This window comes from Babylonia areolata, chromosome 16 (assembly GCF_041734735.1).
Source record: "Babylonia areolata isolate BAREFJ2019XMU chromosome 16, ASM4173473v1, whole genome shotgun sequence".
Classification (NCBI taxonomy): domain Eukaryota; kingdom Metazoa; phylum Mollusca; class Gastropoda; order Neogastropoda; family Buccinidae; genus Babylonia; species Babylonia areolata.
In genome coordinates this window covers 20,054,406-20,070,115 of record NC_134891.1, presented here as the reverse complement: position 1 = coordinate 20,070,115, position 15,710 = coordinate 20,054,406, and the positions used below count along the sequence as shown (strand labels likewise).

The following is a 15,710-nucleotide window of genomic DNA, read 5'->3' as shown; positions in this document are numbered from 1 at the left end:
GCCTGCATGTCGACCTTACCATCATCACTGACTTATCTGTCTTGTGACATCTGTCTGCATGTCGACCTTACCATCATCACTGACTTATCTGTCTTGTGACATCTGTCTGCATGTCTACCTTACCATTATCACTGACTTATCTGACTTGTGACATCTGTCTGCATGTCTACCTTACCATCATCACTGACTGTACTTATCTGTCTTGTGACATCTGCCTGCATGTCTACCTTACCATCATCACTGACTGTACTTATCTGTCTTGTGACATCTGCCTGCATGTCTACCTTACCATCATCACTGACTTATCTGACTTGTGACATCTGTCTGCATGTCTACCTTACCATCATCACTGACTGTACTTATCTGTCTTGTGACATCTGCCTGCATGTCTACCTTACCATCATCACTGACTTATCTGTCTTGTGACATCTGTCTGCATGTCTACCTTACCATCATCACTGACTTATCTGTCTTGTGACATCTGCCTGCATGTCTACCTTACCATCATCACTGACTTATCTGACTTGTGACATCTGTCTACATGTCTACCTTACCATCATCACTGACTGTACTTATCTGTCTTGTGACATCTGTCTGCATGTCTACCTTACTATCATCACTGACTGTACTTATCTGTCTTGTGACATCTGTCTGCATGTCTACCTTACTATCATCACTGACTTATCTGTCTTGTGACATCTGCCTGCATGTCTACCTTACTATCATCACTAACGTATCTGTCTTCTGACGTCTGCCTGCAGGTCTACCTTACTATCATCACTGACTTCATGTCTTCTGACGTCTGCCTGCATGTCTACCTTACTATCATCACTTACTATCATGCTAGATATCACTGATCATCGGTCTTCTGACATCTACCTGCATGTCTATCTTACTATCATCACTGACTTCATGTCTTCTGACGTCTGCTACACAATGTACGCAGCTAGGTGACTGATAATCAAATACACGTTCCTGGCCAACCACACCTAAATTCCTTTGGGGATGACAAAATAAAAAAATAAACTGAAAAACAAAACAACTAAATAAATAAACAAGTAAACACATACCCCAACCTAATTCTCCACATCATGTTCAATCCTGACAACCAGCACCCCATCCAGCTTAAGCGTCACTTCATACTTTTCATGGACAGAGACAGACAGAGACAATCAGAGAGAGAGAGAGAGAGAGAGAGAGAGAGAGAGAGAGAGAGAGAGAGAGAGAGAGAGAGAGGCAAATGGAGACAAACACAATGAGAGACTTCACAATCGAAAAAAATGAAATAAAACATGCCGCATGTCCACACACAAAAAGAATAAAATGAATATAAACATAATAATAATAATAATCTGAGAGCATTCAAGCAACTTTTGATCCAAAATGCACAGTATGCAAAATGTGCCTCTGGCTTTTCACCTATTTTAGTTTACAGACTCGGCAGTCTTCCAATTCCATGCCTTACGAATGCACAAAAATACACTGTTTCCCCTCCAAATTACATGTGGACTAAATCCGGAAATACTGTAGAAGTTTGTTCCCTTTCCTTGTGGCTTATGCTTATTTAATATTACGGTTTATGCTCAGTTACGTAATAATGTGGGAACATGAAAACTGTGTTATGAGGCAAATTTCGACGCCTGAGCATTCAGGCGCAGGGCTCAATGGGGTGACCTTCACCTTCTAACCCCCTACACCCCTCTCTTGCCTTTCCTCAACACCAAGCACCTTCTACATAATACACAAATCCAAGGCTGCTCAACTGACAACAGCTGTGAAATACCCCCGAAAACAGAGTATGGCTGCCTCCATGGCAGGGTAAACATGGTCATACAGGCAAAAAGCCCACTCGTGCACATACGAGTGAACATGGGAGTTGCAGCCCATGAACGAAGAAGAAGCTGTGAAAATGTTGTACTATATTGTAGTGCATTGCATTGTATTCTTTGTCACAGCAATTTTTTCTGTGTGAAATTCGGGCTGCTCTCCCCACGGAGAGTGCTTCGTGCTACACTGAGAGTGCCACCCCCCCCCCACCCCCCCTTTTTTTTTTTTTTTGCCTGCTATCTTACTTGTTTTCCTATTCAGATGGATTTTTTTGCAGAATTTTGCCAGGGACAATCCTTTTGTTGCCGTGGGTTCTTTTAATCATGTGCGCTAAGTGCATGCTGCACACGGTGCCTTGGTTTGTTGTCTCATCCGAATGATGATACAAAATGTTTTACAAAATGTAATAGAACCTGAAAAATGTGCATGATAAAAAAAACACAAAAAACAAGTTCACATCATAAACTGAACAGGCTCTATTGTGTTCAGAACATGATGAACAAACATGTGGAACATTTTGACAAAAGTAGGTTTAATGGAAGGAATTTTTATATATTTGATTTTGTTTAATAACACTGTAATTTGTAAACAAAACACATTTTAAACACTATTTATGAAGTCTTTTAAAAAATTTTTTTTTAATTCTCTCATGATTCCTTGACTGGATAAAGTGTGTATCAGAAGTGAGTCTTGAAGGCCCTGCCTCTCTGTTTTTAACATGAAGAACTGTCTACTTGTAACGAGGTACGCACAGTGCTGATATCAAATACATGTTACCTGGCCATCCTACCTATTCCTTTATGAAAAATACTGAACACTGATAATTCGTAACACATGACCCAACCTTTCTTGTTCATTGCCCCGTCTCCCCCACTTAAGCTACTGCATTTTTTCTTACAGGACAGATCAGAGACATCAGTACAAGGATGCAGAGTTTAGTTAGAAGAGAGTCAGTAGTGATAAGAGAGAGAGAGAGCATATGTTGCAACAAAGGAGACTGTCATCGAATTGTTTCGTTACACAAAAAGAATAATGATTTAACTTATATAAAATCTGGTCATTGTTTTGATCCAATGCACGATGTGCGTCCTCTAGGTGTCACCCTGTTTTGTTTAAAGACTGGAGTCTCCATTCCATGCCTTACAATGCACAAATACACTGTTTTCGTTAGAGGAGACATCGGTTCTGTAGAAGGATGTCCATTCTTTGGTTACATAGATTTTAGGTTTACTCTCTTATCTATGTTTTAGGCAATTTTCGCCCTGAGCATAGCCAGTATACTATTCTAAAACCTAAATTTTTTTCAAACAAGCAACTACAATGTACACAAACAAGGAACTGCACTTGAAATCCCAGCCAAACAGAGTATGCTGCATCATTCAGCAGTAAAACGCTCAAAGAAAAAAAATAAAAAGAAAAAAAAAAAAAAATTTTTCAATACTCAAATGCATGATTCATTTACCTTTGAAACAATTTTTCTGTTGATGATCTCCAGAGACTCGACATAAGATGCAATGAATTTTTTTTTATCAAATATTTTTTATAATGATTTTGCAGAATAGACAATTTGTCCTGTCTTTTATCTTCCTAGTCTCTGCCACGTCCCTTGTTGTGTCTCATAAATGATATACAAAATGTTTTACAAATTAAACACCAAAATGTCATATCAAAAAAAACTCAGATACACTGTATATCAAAATGGAAACTTTGTATATACAGACTCACTGCGCTTCCACAAAATGAACCAAATACCGACCAAGGACTCAAAGAATAAAAATGCTGCACAACACGCAAGGTGTGGAGACAGGCGATAAAACTTTTTAAAAAAAATAACGACAAAAAAAAAACAACAACAAACAAACAAAACCCCAACAATTTGGTTTTCCACAATCCAGAGAGGGAAAAAACATTGTGCAAAAATCGCAGCGGCGGCGGAGGAGGAAGAGGAGGAAATAACTCCTTGTGATCAAAGAAGGCAGACAACATGCTGGGGAAAGGCATCAAATATAGCGTGAGGGGAAAAAAAAGAAAGAAAAAAAAAGTAAAAAAACAAAACAAAAAAAAAACCAAACCACCAGTGCATGAAAAAGTTTCAGGCCCATGCACATAATACCAAAAAACAACATAAAACTCCCTTCCAAAACACAGGGTGAGGGAGGCCAAGGTCAAAGGCTGGGATCAAGCAGGTCAAGGTCAAGCAAGGAAAATGGAAGAGGAAGAAACAGGAAACGTTCTATCTACTAACCTGAGGCGCAGGAGGGTGTAAGCTGGGCATAGCTTCCCCTACCCCCCACTGCCCCAGATGGTGACCCGACATGGCACTAGGGGGCAGTGGTGGTAACCGTGGGGACACTGGTGGCCCGGCAACCACTCCGCCCCGCTGCCATGACAACCAGTCTCAGGTCAGAGGACAGTGGGAGGGAAAGCCAGAGGAGGACGAGAGAGAGAGAGAGAGAGAGAGAGAGAGAGAGAAAAAACCCAACAGAATAACAAACAAAAACAATCGAGCAACAAGAGAAGAGGAGGAGGAGGTGGAGGTAGAAAAGGAGGAGGAGGAGGAGGAGGAGGAGAAAAATCTCCATCACTAATCTACCACAAGCAAAACTCTCTACCCGTTCCACCAACACGTCCTTCAGATGATGAATCCTAGCTCCTCGCTGGAAACTACAAGCCCGTGCAACGGTCCCTTTTGCTGCCATCGCAGTTTTTATTGACTCACTTGTGTAAACAAAGTGAGTCTATGTTTTAACCCGGTGTTCGGTTGTCTGTGTATGTGTGTCCGTGTGTCTGTGTGTCCGTGGTAAACTTTAACACTGACATTTTCTCTGCAACTACTTTGTCAGTTGACACCAAATTTGACATAAAAATAGGAAAAATTCAGTTCTTTCCATTCATCTTGTTTAAAACAATATTGCACCTCTGGGATGGGCACAAAAAAAATTTTTTTTTTTAAAAGGAGCCTAATTATATGCAAACTGCATTTACTGTTATATTTATATTTTTTGTATTCTCTAAACTTGGCACTTTGACCTCATATTCTGACACAACAAGAGCAGTCATTGTTATCATTTTTTGTTCAAGCAGGAACTTTTGCAAAGCATGGAATTTTTATTTATTTTGCAAACGTTTTTGGTGCAGATAGTAAAAAAGGGAAATTACTCTGAAATTCATGCTAGGGGACTTAATTCGAATCTGGTTAGGACTTTTTTTTTTCTTTTTTTTTTTTTTTAACGCGAAGCTTTATAATAACAAATACAGAACACATTTTAACGATTAGATTTTTTTTTTAAGTGTATCACAAGTGAGTCTAGAAGGCCTTGCCTCTCTTGTTTACAATGTTTCCAGTGATGAAGACAAACTATATAAAAGAAGCCAGTTGCCCATGGGTTTCTGGAACGGTTTCTGGGTCTGTTACTCTGCGCCTCTTGCTGCGCTCTTCTTCTTCTTCTGCGTTCGTGGGCTTCAACTCCCACGTTCACTCGTATATACGCGAGTGGGCTTTCACGTGTATGACCGTTTTTACCCCGCCATGTAGGCAGCCATACTCCGCTTTCGGGGGTGTGCATGCTGGGGGTGTTCTTGTTTCCATAACCCACCGAACGCTGACATGGATTACAGTATCTTTAACGTGGGTATTTGATCTTATGCTTGCGCATACACACAAAGGGGGTTCAGGCACTGGCAGGTCTGCACATATGTTGACCTGGGAGATCGTAAAAATCTCCACCCTTTACCCACCAGGCGCCGTCACCGTGATTCGAACCCGGGACCCTCAGATCGAAAGTCCAACGCTTTAACCATTCGGCTATGGCGCCCGTCAATTGCTGCGCTCAACACCGGCTGCTGTGTGGAGTCACTGGCTGGAACTGCGCTTCAGAATTTGCTCCTGCTTTTCTCCTGTACAGGAGGGGGGGAGGGCTGGTACAGAAAGGCCATGCTCTGGTTGGTGCCACTCCCTGTCTATAGGGGTCAAGTCTCAAAGGTGAAGGGTCACCAGGAGCAGGAAGGGCAGCCAGGAACAACAACAGAAGAAGAAGGAGAAGAAAGAAGAAAAAAAAAAAAATCCAACTATGCAGGGCTTGTAGCACGGCTTGAAACTAACAAACTAACTAAATAAAACAAATCAGTAAAAAAAAAAAAAAGGAAAGAGAGATAAAATAGAGAGAAAGGCAGTGGCATTAAAGCTTCTAAGAGTTCTGCACTAGTCAGCAAAGTGCGATGAGCCATGATGAGAAAAGTGAAGTGGGCATCCACTGATAACAAAACGAAGTAAACATACTCTATTCCAATGGGACCAAAAAACCAAAAAAAATCTGAAGAGTGAAGGGGAGGGATGGGATCTGAAGGCAAAGAGTACACGAGGCCAGGAGAAAAAACATTCACCAAGTCTATATCCAACATAAATCTACATCAGCAAACACATCTAGACACACATATTATCACTACAATATTATTAGACAAAACTCGTTCCGGAATCTTCCCGACAGTTTCATGCATTGCAATCTCAACATTTCAAAAAAAAAAAAGAAAAAAGAAAAAAAGAAAAAAAAGAAAATAATTTTGTTTAAAAATGTATGTATTGCATGTGCATCATGTTTCTGTGTTTCCGTCTCTCCCAGCCAAACCAAGTATGTGCGCCGTTCCAGACAAAAACAGAATCATTCTCCTGACAGTTTTGTACATCTCAATTTTTCTATTTCCCACCACCCCCTTGGATACCAAGTAATACAGACATGACACACAAAAAAACAACCTGATAATCACAGACTAGAAACAGCCATAGTACATATCTATCCCCTTTACACCGTCGACTTAAAAGACAGTACTGATGGGCACACTGTGGCACCATTAACAAGTCTGGCACTGATCATTATCATCATCATCATCATTGTAACACACGACCAACCAACCGCCCCAACCCCATACACAATCACAGACAATGACAGAAAACAAACAAAATCCAGACAATATCCAGCGCCTTCTTAACCACCCACACATACCAACAACACGTTTTATCATTATCTACAAGAACAACAACATTCTGTCTCTGCAGAATTTCATCTGCTTTGACGCTTTCATCATTATCTAAACATACCAGCAATGCATCTTATCAACAACAACAATCGCGGTCTCTGCAAACTTTCACCTGGTCCAACGCTTTCATCATGACCCAAATGTACTGACAATACATCTGTCAGCAATAATGACGACTATTGCGGTCTCTGCAGACTTTCATCTGGCACAAAGCTTTCATTATGATCCAATCACACCAACAACAACGGCAATCTCTGTGGACTTTCATGTGGTCTGGACTTCTGGGATTCAACCTGTGGAGTAAGTGTGGATGAGAGATACACACGGCCAGGCCAGGGACTGTAAGTCAGTGAGCTGGCCCATTTACAAAATACAGAATACTTTTTTTTTTTTTTTTTAAATCTCAATTTGTGGTGGACCTTAACACATTTCAGACAGCACACAATTAACACATTTTGCTAGATCTTACCAACACATTTCTGACCACGAAAACTGAACACATTTGTGACCAAGCACAATCTGCTGAGCTGCTGCCCCAGGACCAATCCATTTTCACTACAGCAGTCAATGCTACACATTGTGTCACTATGCCAAATTTTTTAGCAAACTTTCAAACACCGCATCCACAGGAAGTCCAGAGAGTAGTCTTCCCTTGACACTCTTGCATGGCAAAAGTCTTATTTTGTCTGTTATCTATGGCAACAGCTCCAAACAGAAAGTATAAGACATGACCAGCAATCCGTTGCTTGCCATCCACAGGCAGAATTTTGCAGGAAGGACAATTTGTTGAAGGCAGTCGGAAATGCATCAAAAGACTCCACCACCTTGGATTGACAGAACTCTCACACACAGCTAGCTAGCACACTTTACTCCGGCAGCGGCTGTTACTATGTTGCTCAGTACTGAGTTATGTTGCTCAGTACTAAAGCCCAGAGCTGGTGCCAGGGTGTGATCCAAGCACCAGAAATTATTGTGCATTGTACTATATTGTATTGTAATATATTACTCCTTTTTGTCAAAACAGATTTCTCTGTGTGAAATTTGGGCTGCTCTCCCCAGGGAGAGTGCGTTGCTACACTGTGAGTGCCACCCATTTTGGGGGTATTTTTTCCTGCCTGCAGGTTTTGTTTTTATTTGTTTTCCTAAGTGGATTTTTCTACAGATTTTTGCCAGGGACAACCCTTTTGTTACCCTGGGTTCTTTCACATGCACTAAGTGCATGCTGCACATGGGACCTCAGTTTATCGTCTCATCCGAATGACTAGCGTCCAGATCACCACTCAAGGTCTAGGGGAGGGGAGAAAAAAACTGGCGACTGTGCCGAGATTCGAACCAGTGTGTTCAGATTCTCTCACTTCCTAGGCGGACGCGTTACCTCTAGGCCATCAGTCCAGTGCAGATTCCGGACAATTCTACGTGCCGAGACAACTGTCTGGTGCTGACACAGCCCTTGTACAGCCTGGCCCAGAGGTTTCCAGTGGTCACTACCTATGACTGTCCTGAGTGTGCTGCCAGCAACACCACTCCACGGCCCACACTGACCACTGATGCTGCAGGTTTCTACTTCGCTTACAGTGTATGTATTCATTCCATAACAGATTCCCATAGGATTGTGACGAGTGCATGTATAGGTTTACATTCAACTTGTCTGATATCACTTACAGTGAAAAGACGTTAAACTAAAGAACGAACTAATTCAACTTACAAAGTTACATCATATCATTTTAAAATAGATTCTGAGAGAACTGTGATGAGAGCATGTATACATGTTTTACTCAACTTACATCCTACTTATCTTAAAAGATTCTGATAGAACTGTGACAAGAGCATGTATATATTTTTTTTTACTCAACTTACATCCTACTCACTTTTAAACAGATTCCGATACAACAGTGACGAGCCCATGTATACTTATGTGTATACTCAACTTACATCACACTTATTTCAAAACAGATCCTCACAGAAATGTGACAAGTGTGTGCATAATGTTTACACTCAGCTTGTTTTGATTTTAAAACAGATCTCGATAGAATTTCATCCAACATCACACAAACATTAAAAAAAAAAACAAAAAAAAACCAGTCCCCTGGCATGATGATCAAAAGTTCACATCATGACACTGCACTGTCCTGTAAAGAAGCAACATCATAATGCAACAGCAGCAACATCACAACATAAGGACAGCAGCAACATCCCCCCCCCCCCACACCCCCGTTTCCCCCTCCCATGGTGCAGGTATTCCCTCTCCATGATGCTTCTAATCCATCAGTTTTTTCCCTGTACAGCACCAAGTGTCAGTGCCGTACACACCGAAAGAAGCTGTCCAACGGGCCGCCAAGCGTTCTGGCACCCACCCACTTCCCCCATCGCATAACATACATCATGACATCACTGGAAGAAATTAAAAATCAGAGCACACTGAAGCTTGCCACAAGGCACCCGTACAAGATCCATATAACCACACGTGAAAAGTAACAAAACCAAATGTTTCCATCAGACAAAACGATGCTCGTTAACAAGCACAGGAAAACAGAGAAAGATAAAACCCAAATGTTTCCATCAGACAAAACAATGCTCATTAACAAAGAGGAAAACAGAGAAAGATAAAAACCCAAACGTTTCCATCAGACAAAACAATGCTCATTGACAAACACAGGAAAACAGAGAAAGATAAAACCCCAAACGTTTCCATCAGACAAAACAATGCTCATTAACAAACACAGGAAAACAGAGAAAGACAAAAACCCAAACATTTCCATCAAACAAAAACAATGCTCATTAACAAACACAGGAAAACAGACAAAGAAAAAAACCCAAACGTTTCCATCAAACAAAAACAATACTCGTTAACAAACACAGGAAAACAGAGAAAGATAAAAACCCAAAACGTTTTCATCAAACAAAAACAATGCTCATTAACAAACACAGGAACAGCCGATACACACAAGAGGCAAGCAAGCAAGCACCTACATTAACAACCTCCCAGCCACGTCCACACAGACCCAAGACCCAGCTTCCAGCAAAGGCAACACAACACGACACTCCATGCTCAAAACAACACAGGAGGGAAAACACACACACACACACACTGCTCAGCCCATTCCAACATCTCACAAAGCACTACACTACACTGGAAGCTGCAGTACCATTTTTGTTAATACATGTAGTAAAGGAGACAAAACACTGCTATTAGTCTTGTGGACAGAAAACTGTTAAACTGCACTCGTTAGTTATTTTCCAAACTTATTTACATATATCACACACACACACACACACAAAAAGTATCATGAGGAACAATCTTTGCTGCACATGCACTGACTTAATTATGGCGCTATGGGTCTTAGAACTTCGTCTTAATTAAAACTTGTGCCCAACACTTCTTCAGTCTGGTCTTCATTCTTCTTCTTCTTCTGCGTTCACTCGTATGCACACGAGTGGGCTTTTACGTGTATGACCGTTTTTACCCCGCCATGTAGGCAGCCATACTCCGTTTTCGGGGGTGTGCATGCTGGGTATGTTCTTGTTTCCATAACCCACCGAACGCTGACATGGATTACAGGATCTTTAACGTGCGTATTTGATTTTCTGCTTGCATATACACACGAAGGGGGTTCAGGCACTAGCAGGTCTGCACATATGTTGACCTGGGAGATCGTAAAAATCTCCACCCTTTACCCACCAGGCGCCGTCACCGTGATTCGAACCCGGGACCCTCAGATTGACAGTCCAACGCTTTAACCACTCGGCTATTGCGCCCGTCTGGTCTTCATTCTAACACAGCTGCATTCACTGTCTGGCCGTGTTGCTCATCAGAAACATTTGCCAAAGCAACAATCCTGAATGATCCACCACACTGCTTCACCAGGAACAAAAGCAACCCACGTTTCAAAAGACTGCATCAAGTTCTTGTGGTGAAATGCCTGGACGACTGAAACAACTAGCAACACTTTGGTGTTGCAGCTCTGACAATTCCGCAACGGCATGTTCACTTCTGTTCCGTGTGTGCTGAATCAGATGTTAAGTGACGACTGGCTGAAATTTTGAAATGTAAGCGCTCGTCGGCCAAAGCAATACTGGGTCAACCACCCTTTGTTTTAAGTGTGCTTCCAGCTATCTGGGGGATGGTGGGTGGGGGGAACTTTTCCTTTTTCCATCTGACAGAAGCATTTTCTACATGATTGTAACAGGTTAGCAACAGTAGCAAATTCCACTTCGCTCATAGCTGTTGGAATATTTGAAGACGGGTACTGAAGGTACAGATTCCTCTGGTGTCTTTCAAGTAAGGACCAGTTAGGCTTTTCTTTCCTACTTGCATTCTAAACGGGTTGTTTGTTTTTTATAGTGTTGTTCCTCAATCACCCGTCCCCCACACCCCCATTGTTTTTTTCTTTCTTTTTTTTTCTTCTTTTTTTTGTGTGTGTGGAGAGGGTGGTGACAGGTGATGGGAGTGGTGTGGGTAAATATGTGTGTGTGTGTGTGTGTGTGTGTGTGTGTGTGTGCGCGTGTGTGTGTAGTGTGAGTACTACAGTAAAATTAAAGAGAAACCGATCTTACATCTTGCACACACACACACACACCCACAAAAAAAGAAAAAAAAAAAAAGAAAGCTCAGCAACATCCAACAGTATCAGAAATGCTGCAGCAAATATTCAAGCAGCTCTCCCACTACCAAGCAAGAAGCAGCACAAAGAAATGTTACCGTATCTCATGAGAGAGGGGGGGTGCGGGGGGGGGGGGGGGGGGGGGGGCAGTTACCAAAGACAGAATAAAAGATGGAGGAAGCAAGCCAGACACTTCACACAGTGTGAGTCAGAAAGAAGAAGACGGAGGCAACAACTTCTCAGACGACTGACGAAGCAAGTCTAGTCAGAGTTAATTCTGGTCAGGTCAAGGCGAAGACACACACACACACACACACATACAGCAGCAGAAAGCAAAAGAAGAGCGCGCAAAGCGCAAGTTATTAGGACAAAAAAAAAGAAAAAAGAAAAAAACAAAAAAAAAAAAAAAAAGAAGAAAAGATTTCACGGTTCCAACCAAGGAAGAACTAACTGACCTGCGGTGGTATGGTCACATTGGGGGCATGTCCCGTGTTCATGAGATCACGTAAATTTTCAGGAAACTGGCCCGGGGAGGTCCCAGACTCCATAGTGGGCATGGGCTGCTGCAGACACAAGGAGAGGGGAGAGGAAGAGAGAGTGAGGGTTGGTTGGTGCATCGGAAGGAACAGGTGACCCCCACCTCACACCTACAGCTGCTATGACCAAACCCTGGCTGTCAAACCAAACCTCTTCTCAGACCTAGACCTGTTTTAAAGTTAACCAAACCCTGGCTGTCAAACCAAACCTCTTCTCAGACCCAGACCGGTTTTAAAGTTAACCAAACCCTGGCTGTCAAACCAAACCTCTTCTCAGACCCAGACCGGTTTTAAAGTTAACCAAACCCGGGCTATCAAACCAAACCTCTTCTCAGACCCAGACCTGTTTTAAAGTTAACCAAACCCTGGCTGTCAAACCAAACCTCTTCTCAGACCCAGACCGGTTTTAAAGTTAACCAAACCCTGGCTGTCAAACCAAACCTCTTCTCAGACCTAGACCTGTTTTAAAGTTAACCAAACCCGGGCTACTGCCAGAACTATGATAAGAGACATAGACCCGCTATAACCCTTATGATAGTCAGTCATGTCCAACTATGACCATCAGAATGGCAGAGGAGGCAACTGCTGTCCTGACTATTTGGGCTAGAATTTGACTGTAGTGGAGAGTGTCTTGCTCAAGTTACATCTCCACTCGGTCGGCGTTGGGATGGTTCCCAAAGGCTAACTAGCCCCCAAGGCTGCAGCACTACGAGCCAGTGCAACTTTGCCTCCAATTTTGAGAGTCACAGTCCTTTACAAAAGACTAAGCTGCAAATGATTTCCCAAATGCAATGGAGAAACCACTGATAATACAGCTCTCACTTTGCTGTTGGCCCAACTGTGAACTTGTGTCAATCTGTGATATAACCAAACCCTGGCTATCAAACCAAACCTCTTCAGAGACAAAGACCCGCTTTAAGTTAAACCAAACCCTGGTTACTACCAGAACTACTAGAGAGACCTAGACCTGCTTCAACCAAACCCTGCCTACTACCAGAACCACAACTGATACCTACACATGCTTTAACCAAACCCTGGTTACTACTACAACCTCTACTGAGACATAGCCCCGCTCTGAGTTTGACTAGAATCTCTACTAAGACAGACCTGCTATAAGTTTAACGCCCCGCTCTGAGTTTGACTAGAATCTCTACTAAGACAGACCTGCTATAAGTTTAACCAAACCCTGGTTATAGCTAGAGCCTCTACTGAGACACAGACCCTTTCACTTTCACTGCGTTGACGGCCACAATCATCAATTTGATTTTTACGCCGTTTTGTTGGGTTGCGATGAAAGAAAAACAAACTACAGAAAGCGACAGACCTATTAGTGAGGATGAAAACCTAGACCTACTCTAAGTGGGTTCTCCGGCAGGCTACTATCACTTCACTTTTCGCCCTTCCGAGCTAGCCGGTCCCTTGCTGATCTAAGACAGCAGGGCCCCAAAAATAAATTAAAAAACCCCCATAAGTATTGGGGTAAGAGAGGGGGTGGGGAGGAGGGGGGGGGGGGGGGTAAGGGACCTATTATTATCTAATTAACTACTGACTGGGGGGCACCCTAGACTTAAGGGTGTCCAAGGTGTCTGCTGCCATAGCTGTTTCAGGCAGGTTGTTCCAGTCACGTATCATTCTGGGGAAGAAGGAAGAACCCGTTGTAACAAAACCCCAGCCACTACCACAACCGTAACTGCTACACCCTGTCAGCCATCTACCTACCACTACGCCTCTCAGGCAACAAGGCAAAAGGGAGCTGGAATGAAAGGGGTAGGGAAGGGGGGGGGGGATTCCCTCAGGTCACTGACCACTTGAAATTCAGCACAGCAACACCTTCAGACTGTATGTACCCTTGTTCATGAAAGGGGGGGGGGGAGGCATGGGGGGAGGGGGTCAGGGAGAGGGGGAGGGAGGGCAATGAACGTGACAATAATCTTGCGACAAGGATGGAAGTTGGGTGCAGTAGAGATGGGGTGAGGGGGATGTGGGGAGGATGAAGAGAAAAAAAAAAAGAAAAGAAAAAGAAAACCACTTGTTTACACACAGGGGATGTGTATATCGCACTCATGTGAGTGAGCGTGTGTAAGAAGGTGTTCCCCATGTGGTCAAATCGTCAGATCTCTCCCTCCCGCGTCCCTCCCGAGCACTGTGAGTGACCCTCGGGACTTGGAAGAATCGAACCCACCTCCAGGTCCCAGACACAACAGGGCAGGATGGATGCAGCGTTCACACTGCCCCCACCACCACCCGCTGCAGTACACCTGCAACACTGAAGGGTCCCAACCAGGCCACAGGCCAAGGCAAATCCATTCCGCCTGAATGTCAATGCATCAACGAAGCAAAGAGCTGCATGGAAAGAAAGACAACTCTTGCAGTCCTTGGAGACATTTCTGAAGTCACTTTGTCGTGGGATACCTGCCAGCCATCTCTTCACCAGTTCTGAGGCAGGAAACAGATCTTCCCATGTAGAAAAAAAAAAAAAAAAAAAAAAAAAGCAACAAAAAACAATGACGCTTCAAAACAAGGATCTGGTTCTGACACTCTGAAAAGCAGTCGATGATCATAGGCTCTAAGACGCATCCCTACACAGAGCGACAACGAAAGAAACTTGTAGGATGACGAAAGAAACAGAAGAGAGATTTGACTCAAAGTGCACAGGTGTCGTACACACATACACAAAAACATACACCACACACACACACACACAGTTGTCCATGGCGAAATGTGTAAGTTCACTTAGTTTAACGGGCATATGTACCAACTACCATAACAAAATTATGGTAACAGATGAGAGAAAGGGGAACACACACACACACACACATACAGATAGGAAAAGTAGATTCTTTAGAAATAGCTGAATACTCATTCAGCAAAAGTCTGTATTTCCTGGAAAAGAACAGGACGCAAAAGAATTCAGAGATGTATGATGGAAAATCCTAATCTGACAACAACAAAAAACAAAAAAAAGCAGTTCATTCTTTGAATTTTTACTTCAGCAGTTCTCTTCAACAATACAATCTTACTCGTGTCTCAACTATCGAACCACAAGAAGCCAGTCTACACAGGTGGTTGTGTTTTTTCCTTGTCACAGCACCACAACTTCCAGTTTCAATACATAAAACCATGAATCAAAAAAAAAAAAAAATAAAATATATATAAAAATATATAAAAAATAAAAAATCCAATCACTTTCACAACAAGAACAGACACAAATGCACTTTGGAAAAAAACCAAAAACAAAACACATTCAGAAAAGAAAGAAATAGCAACAATTCTGTTGGAGGAAAACCACCAGACAAGCAGAAACCAAAGGATTTATCAAGAAACCAAAGGACTCAAAGGACTTCAAACAGCACCACACGACACCCACGGAGCCAACCAAGCCAACAGAAACGTCCATCACTGTTTTCCAAAAATGATGACAGGACAGAAACGGAGGGGGGGGGGAAGTCCACCAATCACCATCACAGACCACCACAACACAACAGCAGGTGAAAGGCTACATCAGGGCACAGCTCCACAACAAAACAGTCAGTAAAAAAAAAAAAAAAAAAAAAAAAAGGACAAGGGGGAATGGAACACAGATACCCAGACAGCAGAACAACAACAGCCACCAACAGCAGCAGCAGCACACTTGGCTGTCATCAAGGGAAATAAAACAAGGGGCTCTGCAACCTGCCCATGTGGGGGAGGTGGGGGTGGGGTCCAGCCTCAG

General features: G+C 42.8%; 1 protein-coding gene across 3 annotated transcripts in view; it reads right to left on the bottom strand.

Moving 5' to 3' along the window:
* The window catches only part of LOC143291220 (uncharacterized), a 172,309-nt gene that overhangs the window by 37,786 nt on the left and 118,813 nt on the right, over positions 1-15,710 (bottom strand). For 2 of the 3 annotated variants that reach the window (XM_076600986.1, XM_076600985.1), the window contains exons 16-17: positions 11,918-12,025; positions 4,073-4,207 (exon numbers count right to left, since the gene is read on the bottom strand). In XM_076600986.1, the coding sequence (XP_076457101.1) occupies positions 4,073-4,207; positions 11,918-12,025 (243 nt within the window). The remainder of the gene's footprint in view (positions 1-4,072; positions 4,208-11,917; positions 12,026-15,710) is intronic. The other variant, XM_076600987.1, reaches the window with a different exon arrangement.